The sequence below is a fragment of the Natator depressus genome, chromosome 10, assembly GCF_965152275.1.
Source record: "Natator depressus isolate rNatDep1 chromosome 10, rNatDep2.hap1, whole genome shotgun sequence".
NCBI classification, from domain to species: Eukaryota; Metazoa; Chordata; order Testudines; family Cheloniidae; genus Natator; species Natator depressus.
In genome coordinates, this window is record NC_134243.1 from 83359117 (window position 1) to 83378284 (window position 19168).

Below are 19168 nucleotides of genomic sequence, written 5' to 3' on the forward strand. Positions count from 1 at the left end.
GTAATTGTTAACTTCCAAGGTCATCTGGAATGACAGCCAACGAGAAAGAGCATTTCCTGGCTTGCTGAAATTCTGACTGAAACTCCAGCCCAGTGGGACATCATGTGCTTTGCATGTCATTGTCGAGCTTTTCCCTGTTATATCTACGTTGTTCACCAGCTGAGCGATGTGCTGAGGCTCTATCTGAGCTGTGTGACACGGCACTATTTTGGGGGATGCACTGTGATACTCTGCCAGGGCAGGCAGTACCAGCTGTGCCCCGGCCCACAGCTGTGCTGCATCAGTAGCGTTAGGGCTTCCCTTGAATCAGCGTAACCCTGGGGGTGCCAGGGGTCTGTTCTGCCCTCACGGCAGGGCGGGGGGCAGGGGAGCTCTTTGATGGCCAAGAAGAAGCTACCAGAGACAGGGCAGCAGTGACAGGACAAACCCATGTCCAGCTAGCTACTGCCTACGAAACAAGTCTCACCAGATACATAAAGCCCTGGAGCCTGGGCCATGGCCACGTTCCCTGCCCCCAGGACACGTGCCAAGCAGGCAGACTGAGGTCAGCATAACCCCGTCCGAGTCAGCGTCTCTGGCGTTGGCACTATCTGCAGCTGCTCCACCTACCCCGGACATATTGGGTCTAGACCAGAGATGGACAAACTATGGCCCGTGGGCCACATAGCTCCTGGCCAGGGAGGCTAGCCCCCTTCCCCCACAGCCATGCTGCTGCGTGGACAGCGCAGCTTGCACCCACCTCCCAGGCTTTCCAATAAGCCTGTCCTGCCGCTCTGAGTGGCATGGTAAGGGGGCGGGGACGTTGGATAAGGGGCAGGAGTTCCCACAGGGCAGCCAGGGGACAAGGAGCGGTTGGATGGGGCAGAGGAGCGGGGGGGGGGGTTGGATAGGGGGTGGGGTCCTGGGGGTCCCAGGAGGGGGTGGTCAGGGGACAAGGAGTAGGCAGGGCTGGATGGGGGGGATCCCAGGAGGGGGTGGTCAGGGGACAAGGAGCTGGAGGGGTTGGATATGGATTGGGGTCCCGGGAGGGGTTGGGGGGTCCCTGGAGGGGGCAGTCAGGGGACAAGGATGGGGGGGGTTGGATGGGTCGGGGTTCTGAGGGCGGGAAGTGGGAGGGGCAGATACAGGGCGGGGCCCAGCCTGTTTGGGGAGGCACAGTTTTCCCTACATGGCCCTACATACCGTTTCACAATCCTGATGTGGCCCTCAGGCCAAAAACTTTGCCTACCCCTGGTCTAGACGTTAGGGCAGCACCTGAGGGTCACAGAGTACAAAGCCAGAAGTGGCCATTGTGCTCCTCAAGTCTGACCTCCTGTCTAGCAGAGGCCAGTGACAGTCACCCAACTACCCCTGCTCTGATTCCGTACCTTGTGGGGATGGACACTCCTCCACCACTGCCTTTGGCAGTTTGGTCCAATGGTTAGTCATTCTCACTGTTAAACATTTGGGCCTAATTTCTAATCTGAATCTGGCTTGTTTCCAGCCACTGGATGAGAGTTTGACTTTCAGATCCATACGAATGTCCTGCCAGGTGCGGACTGGACCCATAAGTGGGTCTTTCCACTGGGGAAAGAGGGCAGCTAGCAACAGGCAGGAGCAGCACATAGCTCACCACCTTTCCAGCTCCTGAGGCCCCTCAGCTGTGGCTTCCGCAGGAAGGCTCACCAGCATGCAGCTTAGGCTCTGCCACCCCAGTGGTTGGGTTTCCTGGAAGCAGAAACCTCTTCCTTTCTTCCAAGAAGGTAGCAGAGAATTGCAGAAATGAGGTCAGTGCTTGTGACGCAGCCTGAAATCAATTTCTAGGGCAACCCAGGGCGGGGTGGGACCAGATAGGACCGAGGTAACCCTGATGCAGCCTTACAAGGGCTCCTGGAATTGCCCCACCTCCTCTTGACGGCTGTCCAATATGAATCATGGCAGCAGTTTTCTCCAGAACGCTGACCAAGCCAAGCAGGTGCTCCTGTGATAAGGTGTGGCCGCACCCAGTGGTTGACAAACAAGTGCTCCAGTGACGTGCCACCGCACTGCAATGGTTAACACCTCAGCTTCTCTGTGAAATCCTGGGTAGCTGCTATGACAGTGCATCATGGCTACTCCCCCGGAGCAGAACCGTGATGGCACACACAGACCACAATCACTTCTGCTGCCTGGCACTTCGGGGAAGCACCAGCCACGACAGGCTCTATCAGTCCCAGGCACCCGAGAAAGGCTTCCTGTGCCCACTCCCCCAGCCCAGGAAAGAGGCTGCCCTTTTATTAAACCTTTGGGGCCCCTGCCCTGGAAGTCCTTATTCAGACACTGAGCTACAGCTGCTATGCCCTTCTGAAGGGTAGGCTGGGGGGCCCTGAAGGATGAATAGCGTGGCTGCAAATCAGAAGTGTGGAGGCCTGGGAAGGGGCATCAGGCTTCTTGTTTCCTGGGCAGGGAAATGGCTGGAGTGATTAGCCATTCCGTTGGGTTCACCTTTAATTCGTAGCCAGAATGGGAGTGTCAGGGCCGAGGGGCCTACTGATCGATACAAGACCCATCTCATCATGGCTCTGTCTCTGGAAGCAACTTGGTACATATTGACACCTGGCTGGGTGGCAGCAGGATACCATGTGCAGCGTGAATGGGCAAGGGGGATGGCCATGGCCATGCTGTTAGCTGTCAGGTGAAAGGCAGGAGGTCTCCAAGCCCAGCAGGCTGTAATACAGTATATAGCTCACCCCACTGCACTGGGGCACCCCATGGGAGCTCCTCACCATGGAGATATTGGAGACTTCAAGGCTCTGAGTGCTCAGCAATTTAACATCCAGGCTGATGAGTTTTATGGAATAGCCCCAAAGTTCATGGCCACCCTAGCCTGGCACTGCTGAGTCAGCTCTGGTATTGGACAATGGGCATCTGAGGGGCGATCACTTCCGCCCCTGCTTTGAGGGAGGGGCTAACCCGCCTCCTGGCACGAGGGCAGGTTCGGTGAGTCGCCCTCAGGACTCAGATGCATAAATGGTCCCTGCCCAGTGGAGCTCACAACATCCCAAACAGGGATGCAATGCAGCAAAGAGCAAACCACCCTCCTGCCTCCCACTTCTTGTGGCTGGTGCAGGCCACCACAGGGACCACTGCCCAAGCAGGGACCAAGACCTGGCGCTAACAGCAGGGATGTGACTCGTGCTCCTGGAGATCAAAACTAAGCTCCTGCTCTTTCCTCCCACCAAACTCTTTGCTCTCCCTTATTCTCCATCATCACCGCCCCGCCTCCATGCCTGAATCCCATTGCTGTCCTCCACACCGCCCCTTCCCCCCTTGTCCAGGTTCTTGTTATCCCTCCTGATCACTAGCCCCCCTCACGCCCACGCCCCAGAGGCAGCTGCTGAGATCACCAGGCACCAGCCCCTCTGGTGCCCCTAAACCCAGCCTGTCCCATTACAGCTGCTTACTCAGCCTGGGCCTGGCTCTCAGATCTCATCCACCCTGCCCCCTCCGGCCGCCCGGGGTCCCCTCCGGCCCCCTCCGGCCGCCCGGGGCCCCCTCCGGCCCCCCCTTCGGCCCTCCGGCCCCCGGGGCCCCCCCTTCGGCCCTCCGGCCCCCGGGGCCCCCCCGCCTAGGACGCCTCCCAACCCGAGAGGGCCAGGCCCCCCCTGGGAGCAAACACCGCGGCTCCCCGCCAGGCCCGCTCCGCTCCCCGCGATCCTCGGCGCTGCCCCGGGCCAGGCCCTCAGAGACGGGCGGGGCCGGCGACGGAGGAGCCCCCAGCGCCGGCTGACCGGGCCCGAGCCCCCAGGGACCGGGCTCCCGGCTGAGGCGGGGGGGGCGCCGCCGAGCTCCGCGGGACCCCCCCCCCGGAGAGAGGGGAGCAGGAGAGGCCCGACTAGCCCTGTGTCCAGCGGCACCTTCCCACAATTCCCCGCGGCGCGGGGCCGACAGTCTATCATCTGCTTCCGGAAACTCTATCCCTCCTCCCGGACCCGTTCTGACGCAGTTCCGGTCAGTGGGAGTGCGAGAGCTCAGCTAGTTTCCGGTTCCGGGTCTTGGCGGTGACGCTGTGAGTGGGTGGTTCCGGTTCCGGGGCGGACGGTTGCCGGAGGCTGTCTGCGGTGTCGGTGGGTCCCGCGTTTGGGCCAGAAGCTGCCGCCATGTCGGTCCCCAGCGCCCTGATGAAGCAGCCGCCGATCCAGTCCACGGCGGGGGCCGTGCCCGTCCGCAACGAGAAGGGTGAGAGCGGGCCGGGGTGCGGGCCCGGGACGGGGGGGGTGTCGGGCTCAGCCCGGGGGACGGGGAGGGGGGTGTCGTCTCACGGGGGGGGGTGGGCCCAGCCCGGGGGACGGGGGGGTGTCGTCTCAGCCCGGGGGACGGGCCCAGCTGGGTGGGCCGGGTGGGTTTTCCCCAGCGTTAGCTGCTCTGGTGTCTTGGGAGCCGTGCCCCGTTTGTCCTGGGGTGCTGGGGCGGTGAGAAGCACAGGTCTGCAGTAACCCATCCCCCTCCCCCCTCGCAGGTGAGATCTCCATGGAGAAGGTGAAGGTGAAGCGCTATGTGTCAGGGAAGCGGCCAGACTATGCGCCCATGGAGTCCTCGGACGAGGAGGATGAGGAGTTCCAGTTTATTAAGAAGGCGAAGGAGCAGGAGTTGGAGCCAGAGGAGCAGGAGGAAGATTCAGCCAGTGACCCCCGTCTGCGGCGCTTGCAGAACCGCATTAACGAGGATGTGGAGGAGAGGTGAGCTCCTGTCCATGACAGCCCTGGCTTAGTCAAAGAGAGAGACACAGCAACTAGTGTCAGGCCCACCTGCCCTTGAGATACCCTTGCAGCTGTGGCTTTACAGTCACCTTCGTTATGTTTTCGGCAGTTTCTCTTTGTGAAAGACCGAGCCTTTGGAGCTGACTCTGCCGACATGCTGTCCAAGGCACTGTAAACAAACTGAAAATACGAAGAAATATATGGAAAGAAAAGGTTTTCTCTCAACTTTTTGTTATGGTAACTAGACTTTGCTTGAGTCAGTTGTAGGGATGCATTTTTCAGGTGTGAAACTTTTTGAAGTGTCCTTTTTATATATTCCCCACATCTTAAATAGAGGGGTACAGGAAGGAAAAAACAGCCCTACACATTGTCACAAATAATTCTTTAGATGTAGGCTAGGGCAATTAGTCAGCAAGTTCTGAAAGTGACCATAAATAATACAGCTAGCTCCTTAAGGTCTTAACATGGGGAGGAAAGCAAAATCTATAAAACAGGATAACATTCTTGTATGGAGATAGGGGGATGTCATGTTACTGCATCTAATTGGGATAGACAGATGAGTAATGTTTATTTAATTCACCTCAAGTCACTAATTCATGTCTACGAGGAGTATTCATATCTATGGGTCAGTTCTAGCATTGCCTCAATCTTTACAATTGCTAATGAAGAAGCAGGATCCCAGCAGAAGCTGCATTTGCTACAGTGGGATGAACAGAGGTGTCTATTCCTGAGCAATCCAGCTACTGGATCTTAAATGTCACCATGTAAACCAAGCTTCTGAGAAGAAATGTTACTTTTTCCAAACTTTGCTGCTGTAGCTCTGCCTGCAGCCTAGGTGCTCAGACTGCCAAGGAGAGTAACCCGTGGTTTGCACTGGAGCAGCATGTACATAAGTGCTCTGATTGTTACAGTCTCGTTATATTTCGGACACTGGTGGGTCTAGCCACGTTTTTTAGTTACCTGAGTATTTGAGATGGACACATGTTCAGCTTGGCATGCTGAGATACACCTTTGCTGTGATTATTGGGCTATAACAGTGGGGTTAGGAGGGTTAGGACAGGGTCATTGTGGGGTTGGAATGGCTTGAGAATTCCTGGCTGGCTTATAGACTTTAAAGTCAGAAGGGACCATTATGATCATCTAGTCTGACCTCCTGCACAATGCAGGCCACAGAATCTCACCCACCCACTCCTGTAGCAAACCCTTAACCTATTTCTGAGCTATTGAAGTCCTCAAATAGCTTGGATGTGTGTGTATGGGGACTTCAGTTTGAATCGCCCCAGAGCATTTAGATGGGCTGTGGCCTACGGTTGCTGCTTTATGGCAGTTGAATTGCTATGAAATGTTAACTTTGGTGTCTGTGCATAGACTCGCAAGGCACCGCAAAATTGTCGAGCCAGAAGTAGTTGGAGAAAGTGACTCGGAGGTGGAGGGAGATGCCTGGCGCATGGAACGGGAGGATACTAGCGAGGAGGAAGAAGAAGAGATTGACGATGAGGTATGTGCAGAGCTGCAAATGTGCTGCAAGCACCAGTTCCACACGGTCTCTCAGCTGAGTTTCCACAGGGTGGGGTCCAGTTTCCTGCAGCTCAAGGCAGTACCAGATCCATGGGCAGATGGGACTGGCTAATATGTGAACGAATCTGAAAGAGGTTAACTGTCTGTCTACAGATGGCCTTGACTTGCCATTTGGGTTACATGGGATAAGTAATCATGGGATGAGAGGGAAGGTCCTCTCATGGATCAGTAAAAGATATGAAACAAAGGGTAGGAATAAATGGTCCGTTTTCACAATAGAGAGAGGTAAATAATGGGGTCCCCAGTACTGGGTTTTGTGCAGTTCGACATGTTCATAAATAATCTGAAAAAGGGAATGAACAGTGAAGTGGAAAAGTTTTCAGATGATACAGAATTATTCAAAATACGTAAGTCCAAAGTTGACTGCAAAGCGTTACAAAGGGACCTCAGAAAACTGGATGAGTGGGCAACAAACTGGCAGAAGAAATTCAACAATTGATAAGTGGAAAGTGTAATACACATTGGAAAAAATAATTCTAACTACACATGTATAACGAGCTTTAAATTAGCTGTTACCATGCAAGAACTTTGAGTCTTCGTGGCTAGTTCTCTGAAAACTTCATCTCAGTGCACAACTGCGGTCAAAAAAGTGAACAGAATGTTAGGGACTATTAGGAAAGGGATAGATAATAAGACCAAAAATATCATAATGCCACTCTATAAATCCACGGTACGCCCACACCTTGCATACTATGGGCAGTCTGGTTGCCCATCTCAGGATATAGTGCAACTGGAAAAGGTTCTTAATGGGCAACAGAGATGATCAGGGGTACGGAATGGCCTCCCTACAAGGGGAGACTAAAGAGACTGATGCTGTTCAGCCTAGAAGAGAGACGACGAAGGAGGGAGGTGATAGAGGGTTATAGGAGCATGACTGGTGTGGAGGAGGTGACTGCAGAAGCATTATTTACCCTTTCACATAATACAAATGCCTTATTAAATTAATAGGCAGAACATTGAATGCAACAGGAAATACTTTTTCACACAATGCACAGGCAATCTGTGGAACATGTTGTCATGGGATGTTGTGAAGGTCAAAAGTAAAACTGGGTTAAAAAAAACCTACCTAGGTAAGTTCCTGGAGGACAAGTCTATCAATGGCTATTAGCCAAAATGGTAAGGGCTGCCACCCCTTGCTCGGGGTGACCCTAAATCTCTGACTGCCAGAAACTTGTTGGGGAAGATGGGGTGGATCTCTCCAAATCTCCCTGTTCTGCACACTCTCCCTGAAGCTCTGGCACTGACCACTGTCAGAGACAGGATACTGGTCTGGCCCAGTATGGCAGCTCTTATGTACAGATGTCTCACTGCTGGCCTTGCTGTGGGGAGAGAACGTTGGCTGAAGCCCACTCTGGTTTGCATGGTGAGGTATGCAGAGCAGTGGATCAGAGTGTGGCCTCTATGGAACAAGGAATCAGTACTATTAATGCCAGTAAATTCCATCCATTTCACCCACTGCATGAAGGAGTTAGAATGGACTTAGGGCCTCTGCCCCTCTCGGGCTTTCCTTGGGGCAAACATCCTCCCCCACCCCTCTGCAAGAGAACTGGGGGTGAGTGGAAGGTCAGTAGTTCCACTGACTCCCTTTGGGTTTGGTGTGCCTCAATTAGGAAATTGAGCGTCGTCGTGGGATGATGCGCCAGCGAGCCCAGGAGAGGAAGAATGAGGAGATGGAGGTGATGGAAGTGGAGGACGAGGGCAGGTCTGGCGAGGAGTCTGAATCAGAGTCTGAGTATGAGGAGTACACAGACAGTGAGGATGAAACAGAGCCACGGCTCAAACCTGTCTTCATCCGCAAGTAGGTGGCGTACCTTGCTGTTGGGGGGTGGGGGATTGCTCACACCTGAAGGAGGACAGAGTGCCAGCCTAGACAGAAAATGTGAAGGATCAGCCGGTGCACAGAGAAGTGGTGCTCGTGTTCGTTCTCATGTAGCTGAGAAAGCAACTGGGGCACATGCTAATAGCACCTCAGGTTCTATCTGCAGGTCAGGTGCCGGCTCGGCACAGATATGCAGCATTTGTCTGTGTAATGGAGTGTCTGGGTGTGATAGATTCCAGGCAGCTGTTGTTTTTAGTGACTGACCCTGCAGCGTACGCAAGCTGGATGGGCTCAGAGTCTCTTCATGGTACTAGCTGTTATTTTTGGGTAGGTGCCGCTCAGTGGTGATAGGGTGATTGCCAGTGAGGTGCAGAGTGCCCAGGAAATGGTTCTCTCCCCACAACAGATCTGGGGGTGTTAGAGGCCGCTCGGAAAGTTGCTAAGGCAGCTGGGCCTGGAGCAGCACCAGACAGGTGAGGATCCCAGGGGCAGACACTGACAGAAGGAGGAGTGACATAGCCCGTGCTGGTGTGGGACTTGGAGAGGGATGGGTCAGGTGCGGTGGGAGGGGAAAGAAGCCTGTGGTGGCCCCTCCGTTCCAGGAAGGATCGAGTTACAGTCCAGGAGCGAGAGGCAGAGGCAGCGAAACAGAAGGAGTTGGAGCAGGAGGCAAAGCGGCTGGCGGAGGAGAGGCGGAAGTACACGCTCAAGGTAATGGGGGACTGTCCAGTGAGGCGGAATATCTGTGGGCGGGGGAGAGGGTTGGTCTGCTTGCAACAGGCTCAGTTCCCAGCTTGGTCCCCTCTGCAGATCGTGGAGGAGGAGACTAAGAAGGAGCTGGAGGAGAACAAGCGCTCGCTGGCTGCCCTGGAAGCGCTTGATACGGATGACGAGAACGATGAGGAGGAGTACGAGTCCTGGAAAGTGCGTGAGCTGAAGCGCATCAAACGGGACCGCGAGGAGCGAGAGGCGTAAGTGCTGCCGCAGCCTGGGCTTGGGGTTCAATGTCTCTAGTCCCTGACCCAGAAGACAGCGGCCACCAGGGGGCATCTTCCCCTCCCCATTTCCTGCTCTGTCTGCGGCCTAAGGCAGAGCAGAGGGCACCCCGTCTTAGCTCCTGGAGGGACAGGGCATTTGGTGCATGCCCCTGGAATTTAGTGGGTTGAATTGCTTCCTGGAGCTTCAGTCTCTGGCCAGGGATGTGAGTGGGACAAGCTTTCTGTCCTCTGGGCAGAGCAGAGGGCATGGTGAGAGTAGGGCTGGCTCTAACGAGCTTCATGCCTCCTGCACAGACTGGAGAAGGAGAAGGCTGAGATTGAGCGCATGCGGAACCTGACGGAGGAGGAGCGCCGTGCTGAGCTCCGGGCCAATGGCAAGGTCATCACCAACAAGGCAGTGAAGGGCAAATACAAATTCCTGCAGAAGTACTACCACCGTGGGGCCTTCTTCATGGTGAGTGACTGTTGGGGCCCTGCTCTGTGGCGACCACGCCTGGAACAGTGCGTTCCGTTCTGGATGCTTCAGGGGAAGGATTGGTTTAAAGGAAAGATTACAAGGGCTACAGCTGTATAATGGCAACACAGCCACCGAAGAGTGTGTGGTGTCAGGAGACCAGGATGAGTCTGCTGTGTTTGACAGGTGTGAATCCCTAAGAGGGGGAAGGGTGTGATTTGGGCTTGCTTGAAGGTGAGGTTACATTGAAGGCCAGGAAGCTTCCTGACAGTGAAATTGGTTGTCACTTGACCTCCTGGGGGGTTTTCTCATGCATCCACTAATACAGGGGTGCTCAAACTGAGGGTCGGGACCCCTCAGGAGGTTGTGAGGTTATTATATGGGGAGTCACAAGCTGTCAGCCTCCACCCCAAACCCTGATTTGCCTCCAGCATTTATAATGGTGTTAAATATATTAAAAAGTGTTTTTAATATAGAAGGGGGGGGGTCGCACTCAGAGGCTTGAGAATCACTGCACTAATACCTCTCTGGTAATGACTGACAGATCTACGTGGATGTCTCATCACTATTTGATCTCATATGGCCCAACACTCTTTCCACTCCCCCTTTCTCTGTCATTGTCAACCCAACCCTCTTCCCTGGCATTCAGGCCCATAACCTGGGCTGATTTGTGTCTCCTCCATGTCCCACACATCCAGAACTTGCTGCTGTTTCCTCCACAACATCTCTAGAGTCTGTCCTTTTTCGTTTCTACCTTTACAACTCAAACTCTCCTTGAGGCCCTCATCACTTGCCATCTCGCTGCAGTGACAGCCTTCCCACGCTGCCTCCTGCTGCCTTACGAAGTGTTGGTGCCAGAATCCATTGCCTTGTCTGTTCTATGCATGCTGTCCCCCCTGAATCCCTCCACTGGTGCCCTTCCTTTACTGGATCCTAGGCAAGCTTGTCACAGCTGTCAGAGGCAGAATCAAGTGGCCTGTTGTTTTGTCACTTCTGCCACATCATTAAAGCTAGCCTCATCTGCCCTTCTCATAAACAGACCCCTGCTTCTGCTGGCTGCACACACTGCCCTTCCTGAGCTCATCCACAAAGCCCCTGCCCTCAAGGAAGCTGTGGATGAATTGGAGAGGGGTCAGAGAAGAGCCATGAGAGTGATTACAGGATTAGAAAACCTGCCTTATAGTGGTAGATTGAGCTCCTTGAGTCTGTCTGGTTTAACAAAGAGAAAGTTAAGGGGTGACTTGATCCCAGTCTATAAGTACCTACCTGAGGAACAAATGTATACCAATGGGCTCTTCAGTGCAGCAGCAAAAGGTATAACATGGTCCCATGGCTGGAGTTTGAGATTGGACACATTCAGATGGAAATAAGGGCCTTGGAATCTGAATGGTGAGACCCCTTGCACACCTGCTTACATTTTGTTGTCTTGTGTATCCCAGGACTCTCCCCTTATGCTGTGACCCTTCCCTCTAACCTAGTGCAGCGCCCCAGGGCAGGAGGGTTGTGGGATGTTTGGAAAGTGCCTAAAAGCTACAAGAAACAAATGAGGTGGGAGGTTCTTTGTTTGCTGTATTTGCCACTGCTCTGAATAAAGCCCTGAAATATGGAGTGTTGAGGCTAATCATGTTCTAGACCCTGGAGATGGACTAGATGGGACACAAGCCTTGTCTCCAATTTCTGTGATTCTGACACGAGGAGGGAATCTTGAGTGCTGTTACCAGGACTCTTTGAACTATGCTGTTCGTGAAGAGTGTCCCTACCTGGTTTCCCTGGGGGCTTACTGTAAATGACTCTGCTGCATGTCCGTCCCTCCCTAGGATGAAGATGAGGAAGTGTACAAAAGAGATTTCAGTGCCCCCACACTGGAGGATCACTTCAACAAGACCATCCTGCCTAAAGTCATGCAGGTATGTGTGCTAGAGATGGGCTTATGGGAGTTGGGTGGGCTCTCAGCTAGGAGGGCCTTAGAGGGCACCTGTGCTCTGGGGTGACATGGAGGCCTGGTCCACAGTGGGGCAGTGGTGCCGTGTACTCTGAGGATGCTGCAGGTCCTGCTTGCGGGGGGGGTTGCTGCTCACACAATTTTTTTTCTCCCTAGGTCAAAAACTTTGGGCGCTCTGGGCGGACCAAGTATACACACCTGGTGGATCAGGACACAACCTCCTTCGACTCTGCCTGGGGCCAGGAAAGTGCACAGAACACCAAGTTCTTCAAGCAGAAGGCAGCCGGTGTGCGGGACGTCTTTGAGAGACCATCGGCCAAGAAGCGGAAGACTACCTAAGGGAGCGCCCAGGACAGTGTCATGCTGCTGACAGCAGGGCGGAAAGGCACTTGTCTGCCATGGGTCCTAACCCTGCCAGAACTCTTGCGAGTGCGTTGGGGCATAAAGTGGCTCAATTGGAATTAGAGGAAAAGTCCATCCTTGTGCTAGGCTAGCCAGACCCAGTGCTGAATGGCTTTCGCCCCCACCAGCCCCAAGGAACTAGACACCTTCCCAGATTCCCACTGCCAGAGGGCAGCAAATTCCCAGTTCTCTTGGAATTAGCAGCAGAGTCCTACGGGCTGCTCCAAAGTATCTCCCCATCTCTGCACAACACCCCATCTACAGTTGGGAATGTAGTTCCCTTTTGTTCTCTGGAACAGCTGTAACAGTCTCCTCTGCCCCTCCTCTGAGGGGCTTCGAAGTCTCTTTGGCCTAGCCCTCTGCTTGGCTCTAGGCTCCCCTACCTGTACAGTCGGGTATGGGGCTCTTCCAGGCCCTAAGGCACAAGATCTGAGTTTTGATTAAAAGCTGTTTTCTCACAAAACTGGTGTTGCTGTCCCTCTGGGGGAGGGAGGGGCACGTTGGTGGCTGAAGCAAGGCACTCTTCCTTCTCTCGGGGCTGCGGGCCTCAGCTCACAGCAGGTGCAGGGTTAGGGGCAGTTGTGCTCACTAAACCTGCTGGTGTGTGCTGGATGGAATCCTGGCTTTGAGTAAGGAGGTGACTCAGCAGCTGTTCCCTTCAGCCCTGCCTGCTACAGCTGTGTATCCCAGCACTGTTTCTGCTCTCCTTTGGGGGGGTATTCTGTGCTGGTGCCCTGGCTTTGCGCTATTCGGCTGTTAGAGCTACAGCCCACCATCTCCTCTGGGAAGTCAGAGCAGGCAATAAACACAAATTCCCCACGAGCCAGTCTTGGCCACAGCTAGAGACTGAAGAGATGCTCTGCCCCTCCAGCAGCTATTCAGAGCGAGGGTGAACACACAGCCCCCTAACTGGGCACAAGTTGAAGCTAGTTTTCTCTCTCGCCCTTCAACTCTACACTGCCTTTAAGAGCCAAGTCCCTGCTGGCAGGACAAGTTTTTTAACAACCAGGCTTGCCAGGGGGTTTCAGTAGGGAGCTGTGACCCTATAAAGCAGCCTGTGTTCTGGCCCTGTGAGGTGTTGAAACTAGGGGCAGGCTCTGATTCAGCCAGAACCTCCCCTTAAATAACCCCAGACATGTTACATGCCACGCACCTCAGGGCTTCTAGCATGGTGTAAATAGAGAAGCTTGAGAAGGTCTCTGCCCTAAGACCATGTGGTTTTAGGAGCTGACAACAGGGGATGATAATATGGGCTTAACAGAGGAAAGACGGAAGGCAGCAGAGCTCAGATAAAAACTAGAAAGGCCCTAGACTGCAAGCCTGTGAACAGCATGGAGAGAAACAGACTTGGGGGTGATGGAGCAATATAATGGCAGAAGGGAATAAAGTTTATATCAAAGAACCATTCAGCAGGGGTGGGAATGTTACCCCATCTCTCCCTTTTGAGAGCTCAGCCATTGTTCTCTGAAGGTGGTTTAAGTGAACACTTCATTCAGAAAATGCTCCCTCAGCTCTGTACTCCCCAACCTGGTGAGCTTTACAGGCCAGATCTCATGTATCTCATTGCTGACACCATATCCTTTACTAGCACAGCAGAGGACCATGTGACAGGTGTGGGACTAGCCTGCCATCTACACGAAGAGCACTGTGGTCAAAGTTGTCTACAACAGGTGGGTGGTAGCATACTCTTTCAGGCTTCTCAGGGCCTGTTCATAGCTGCTTTACAAACTGCGTCCACAGAAGGTTACGGATGTCTTTATTTCAATAAGTTAATACATGTAGCATCTGACCAGTCTCGCTCTGTCAAACAGTTATTGGGAAGGCAGTGCACAGGGCAGGGGTGACAGCACAAGACATTTCATGAAGTCCCAACAAGAGTCTTCCTCCCTCGTTCCCTTCTCAAAGCGGTCCAGTAGGAATGTGGTTAGTTGGTGAGGGTGATCAGAGCCTCCACCACGTTGCCCATATGTTCTCGCAGACTACGCTCCGCTGCTGCCCGAGAGATCTCCATCTCATTCATCTGCAGGGAAGGGAGCAGAGATAAGAGACGCTGCACAACAGCACACAAGAAAAGGGCTGGACTCAATTAAGGCTTGGTACTCCAGCATTACTGAGGCTTCATCCAAGAGTATGAGTCACACAGCTGCTGCAGAGTCCAGCTACTGTTCCTGGCCTACTACAGTGCAATACAGCAAAGCAGGGTGGATAAAAATCAATGATTTTTAAAAAAAAGTTTTTGATAAAAGGCTTTTTCCTCAAAAAGCCTTTTATCTAAAGATAAAGATACATGATAGCTCAAAGATATCTCACCACGGAATAGGGATTATTAATTCTATAGTATGAGAATATATTCATGTAATGTTTACGATGATTGAGAACCCACACTTCATTAACATGGTTCAGTCATTAAGACCAGGATTCAGTCCACCCAACAGAGCAGATGTCACAGGCAAACTGTTGGATAAAGTGTATGAAAGAGAAATTGAGCAATGTGCAAAAGGTCTACAGCAAGGGTAGGCAACCTATGGCACGTGTGCCAAAGGCGGCACGAGAGCTGATTTTCAGTGGCACTCACAGTGCCCGGGTCCTGGCCACAGGTCCAGGGGGCTCTGCATTTTAATTTAATTTTAAATAAAGCTTCTTAAACGTTTTAAAAACCTTATTTACTTTACATACAATAGTTTAGTTATATATTAAAAAGACTTATAGAAAGAGACCTCCTAAAAACGTTAAAATGTATTACTGGCACGCAAAACCTTAAATTAGAGTGACTAAATGAAGACTCAGCACACCACTTCTGAAAGGGGTGCCAACCCCTGGTCCAGAGGGTAAAATTGTTAACCTGAGTCTCGAAGGGTGGAGCAATGTCCAAAATGATCCTGTTGTATGTGCTTGTGTGACAACAGAAGAAGGGAATGTCTTCCTTACAGAAACAATTGATACATCAGGAAATGCACACACAGCAGAATACTTACAAGAAGTAGCAGTAAAAGCTATAACAAACTGAAAAAAAATGTCTAGTATGCAGCTTGGTCACAGACAATGCTGCAGATGTATCCAAGATGAGAAGAAATTATTTAGAAGAGAGTCCCAAGCTAATAGGTTTCAGAGAAGCAGCCGTGTTAGTCTGTATTCACAAAAACATACGGTTGCAGTGCTCATTTGACGCACCTCCTAGCCAAAGACAGTGTTCCTGAAATAAAGGCTAATGTTGTTGAAATTGCAAAATACTTCCATAACCACTTTGCAGTAGCTGCTCTGAAAAAAGTGGGAGGAACCAAGCTAACTCTCCCACAAGACGTGCGATGGAACTCAGTAGTGGACTGTTTTGAGCACTATGTTAAGAACTAGCCTAATCTGATGACCGTTTGTGAACAAAATCGTGAAAAAATAAATAGATGTCACTGTCACAGCCAAAGTTCTCAACATTGGGCGTAAGAGAAATGTTGGACACATGCTGAGTACCCTGAAGCCTATTTCTGTAGCCTTGAACAAAACGCAGGGAAATAGCTGTTTAATTCCTGATGCTGTTGAAATTTGGAAGGAACGGAGTGAGATCTTTAAAAGAGAAATATGCAGTGACAGAGTTAAATTACAAGCATTAAAAAAAAAGAATGGGACAAGCACTATCTCCAGCTCATTTTCTTGCAAATATTCTCAATACTTGGTTCCAGGGTCAAACCTTAACTGCTGAAGAAGAGGAGTTGGCTACGACATGGACATCCAGCAATCAGCCCTCCATAATGCCAACTATAATAAACTTCAGGGCTGGGGTGAACTATTCAAGAAATGTTTCAGAGTAACAGCCGTGTTAGTCTGTATTCGTAAAAAGAAAAAAGAAAAGGAGTACTTGTGGCACCTTAGAGACTAACCAGTTTATTTGAGCATGAGCTTTCGTGAGCTACAGCTCACTTCATCGATATGCTATGCATCCGATGAAGTGAGCTGTAGCTCACGAAAGCTCATGCTCAAATAAACTGGTTAGTCTCTAAGGTGCCACAAGTACTCCTTTTCTTTTTTCTTTATTCAAGAAATATATGTTTGCTGACGATGTTTTAAAGAAAGTCACACCAGTGAACTAGTGGAAGTCAGTTAAGCACTTGGATTCAGAGCCTCTTGAAGTGATAATCTCACTAACAGCAGTAGCTTCTTCTGCCAGTGTAGAAAGAATATTTTCTTCCTTTGTACTAATTCATTCCAAATTGAGAAATCGTTTGGGACCTAAAAGATCAGGAAAGCTTGTTTTTCTTTTCCAGATTGTGAACAAACAGGAAAATGAAGGTGAAGACGACTGAGTTAGCTGCAGAAGCCAATATTTTAAGTTTCTCATGTTGACCTGGCTGACATCGTCAATTTAATTTTTGGTTTAAAAAAAAAAATTAAACTATTTTAGTTAAAAACAATTTTAACAAAAACAAACCTTATTTTAAAAAACTTAAATGTTTAACTAAATTAAAAAATTCATATGCTTGTTTTGTTAAAATATTATATGTTTGCTGTTGAAGAAAAAAATCCAGAATACATAAAGTTGTTGTTTTAGTTAAATAAAATAATTTAAATGTCTGTCTGGTGACGTTCTCTTCCTAATACAGCATGGCAAAAAAATCCTCCAAATATTAATGATTAACCTGTTGAATTGGAGATAGTTCACCTCATAAATATCCGTTTCAATTACCTTTGGTAAATGAAATAAAACAAACAATCATTCATTTGCTGATATAGCTGTAAAACTAACCTGAACAGTTTTCAATATAAATCACTTAAAAAATGTATAGTGTGTTCCGTTTAAAAATGAAACCTACATCTCTCTCTCAGTTGTGAAGAATATGTATTAAGGTGATAACAACCAACAAGAATGCATTTTTATGTAGAAATCCATGATTAAATTGAGTCTTCCTGACTAGCGATTTAAATCAAATCCACCCTGCCTTCCATACTCACAATCAGTTCCAAATCTTCTTTCTTGATAGTAACTTTTGCCAGTTCCTTTTCCCTGTAACAAAAGGAATCAGAACATCAAGCACCAACAACACAGGCTCCAGACCAACTCAGTCACAACTGTAAAGTACAATCAGAAAGCTTGCAGCAACTCCTTGTTGAAGCATAAAGCCACCAGTCCTGAGACTGGACTTGGACAGGCAGGAAGTTTAACCAGAAAAACTACCCTGGTCCCCTAGACCAGTGGTTTTCAAACTTTTTTTCTGGGGACCCAGTTGAAGAAAATTGTTGATGCCTGCGACCCAGTGGAGCTGGGGATGAGAGGTTTGGGGTGTGGGAGGGGTTCTGGGCTGGGGTGCAGGCTCTGGGATGGGGCCAGGATGAGGGGTTTGGGGGGCTCAGGGCTGGGGCTTGGGAGGGGGTCAGGGCTCAGGGCTGGGTGGTTTGGGGCTCCACGTTTTGGGGGGGGGGGGCGCTCAGGGCTGGGCAGGGGGTTGGGGCACGGACTTACCTCCGACAGCTCCCTGTCAGCGGCACAGCCAGGGTGCAGAGGCAGGCTTCCTGCTTGTCCTGGGACGATGGACTGCACTGTGTCTGACGCGGCCAGCGGCACGGCCAGCTCTTAGGTAGAGATGCACAAGCAGCTCTGCAGGGCTCTCGCCCACAGGCACCGCCCCCTCCAGCTCCCATTGGCTGTGCGGAGCTGGTGCCTGGGGCAGCGCACAGAGCCCCATGGCCCCCCTGCCTGGAAGCCAGACCTGCTGCTGGCCGCTTCCAGGCGCAGTGCGGTGTCAGAACCCAGAGCGACCCAGTGCCTTACATGTGACCCGCACTTTAAAAAATGCAGCCCTAGGCCTCCTGAAGAAGCTTCTGCATGTGCAAAGCTAAGTCACCTATTGCTGGACTGACTGGCTCAGGAACTGAAAGCCCTGCTTGGCATGGACCAGAATTGTCTGAGCTTCAGCTCCAAAGAAGCTATTTTAACCTACAGCAACAAATAAGGCTGATCCTTAATCTGTGGCTGCACTGGGCCCAGACTAGGGCATGGGGGTTGCGTCTCAAAGCTCTATGCTGGAAAGGGGCAAGAGGTGCAGGGAGCACTTACCTCTCTTGTTTTGCTTTCTGCTCTCTGGATCTTCGGTCTCCAATCACGGACATGGCCTGGGCAGGAGGAGCAGGGACGGTTACCTCCAGCACACAGAGGGAGGGGTCTCCCCACAGCCCAGGAAGGCAGCACAATCACTTCAGCATACACCACCAGGCCAAGCTGAACATCCTCCCAGCACCCCCGACCCCGAGGAGCCTCACGCTGCAGCCTCTCGGGCTGGAATCTCAGGCCACTGCCAGTGGGTGGGGAAGAGCCACAGGCAGCTTCTGCCCCCCAGCTCCAGGGTCAAGTTCTGAATGGGCCCCCCACGCGTCCCACCACCCACGCCCGGCCGGCCCCTCCCCCACACCTCCCCACGCCCGGCCCCTCCCCCCCACGTGCCCCGCCCCCCCGCTCGCCCGGCCCCTCCCCCCCACACGCCCCGCCCCCCCGCTCGCCCGGCCCCTCCCCCCCACACGCCCCGCCCCCCCGCTCGCCCGGCCCCTCCCCCCACGCGCCCCGCCCGCACCGTCTCCAGGTTCGAGCTCTGAATCTCCTTCTCCTCCGCATAGTCCGTGACCCGCTCCAGGTCCGCGGCGCCGCTGTCGTGTTTCCGGGGCTTCTCAGCCGGCCGCCCCCCGGCCCCGTCCGCGCCGCCCCCGGCCCCGTTCGGCTCCGTCTCCAGCTCCAGCTCCACGTCCCCCTCCGCCGCCATCACGTCGCCGGCCCCGGACTTCCGCTTCCGGTCACGAGACTTGGGCCAGTCGCGGCGGCGGAACCAGCGAGACGCGCCCGGCGGGACAGAGCGGCCGGGCGCCCCCCGCGGCCGGGCGGGGAATAGCGCCCAGCGCGTGGCCGCTGGGACTCGGGGCTCGCCCGGAGCATCAGCCCCGCCCGCCTCTGCCGGCGCCGGCTGCGAAGGAGCGCGGCGGGTGGGGGCCGCGGGGGCACGGGCCCTGCCCGGAGCCCCCTCCCGGGGCACCGGGGGACGGGCTGGTCGTGGCGCAGGGCACCAGCTGGCCCCGCCCTGCTCCCTCCGGACTGGGGATTGCACAGCGGCTACTCGGTCCCCCACCGCCCCGACTCGGTATCCCACCGCTCCCACCACTGCGACTCGGTATCCCACCGCTCCCACCACTGCGACTCGGTCCCCCACCTCCCCGACTCGGTATCCCACCGCTCCCACCACTGCGACTCGGTCCCCCGCCGCCCGACTCGGTATCCCACCGCTC

At 52.8% G+C, this 19168-nt stretch overlaps 2 protein-coding genes across 2 annotated transcripts; one reads left to right on the forward strand and one right to left on the reverse strand.

Annotated features, from left to right (window-relative positions):
• Positions 1-4003: 4003 nt before the first annotated feature.
• On the forward strand, positions 4004-12352 carry MFAP1 (microfibril associated protein 1). Its single transcript, XM_074966716.1, has 9 exons — positions 4004-4197; positions 4478-4697; positions 6087-6216; positions 7907-8094; positions 8718-8826; positions 8926-9086; positions 9408-9567; positions 11385-11474; positions 11666-12352. Exons 1-9 carry the CDS (start codon positions 4119-4121, stop codon positions 11846-11848), a joined length of 1320 nt encoding a protein of 439 aa, XP_074822817.1. The 5' UTR covers positions 4004-4118; the 3' UTR covers positions 11849-12352.
• A 1466-nt stretch (positions 12353-13818) lies between these two features.
• Positions 13819-18679, reverse strand: HYPK (huntingtin interacting protein K). The gene is made up of 4 exons (XM_074966717.1): positions 18466-18679; positions 17955-18010; positions 16853-16904; positions 13819-13931 (listed from the first exon to the last, which is right to left on the reverse strand). The coding sequence occupies exons 1-4, from the start codon at positions 18649-18651 to the stop codon at positions 13836-13838; spliced, it is 390 nt and encodes a 129-aa protein (XP_074822818.1). The 5' UTR covers positions 18652-18679; the 3' UTR covers positions 13819-13835.
• Between the last annotated feature and the right edge of the window lie 489 nt (positions 18680-19168).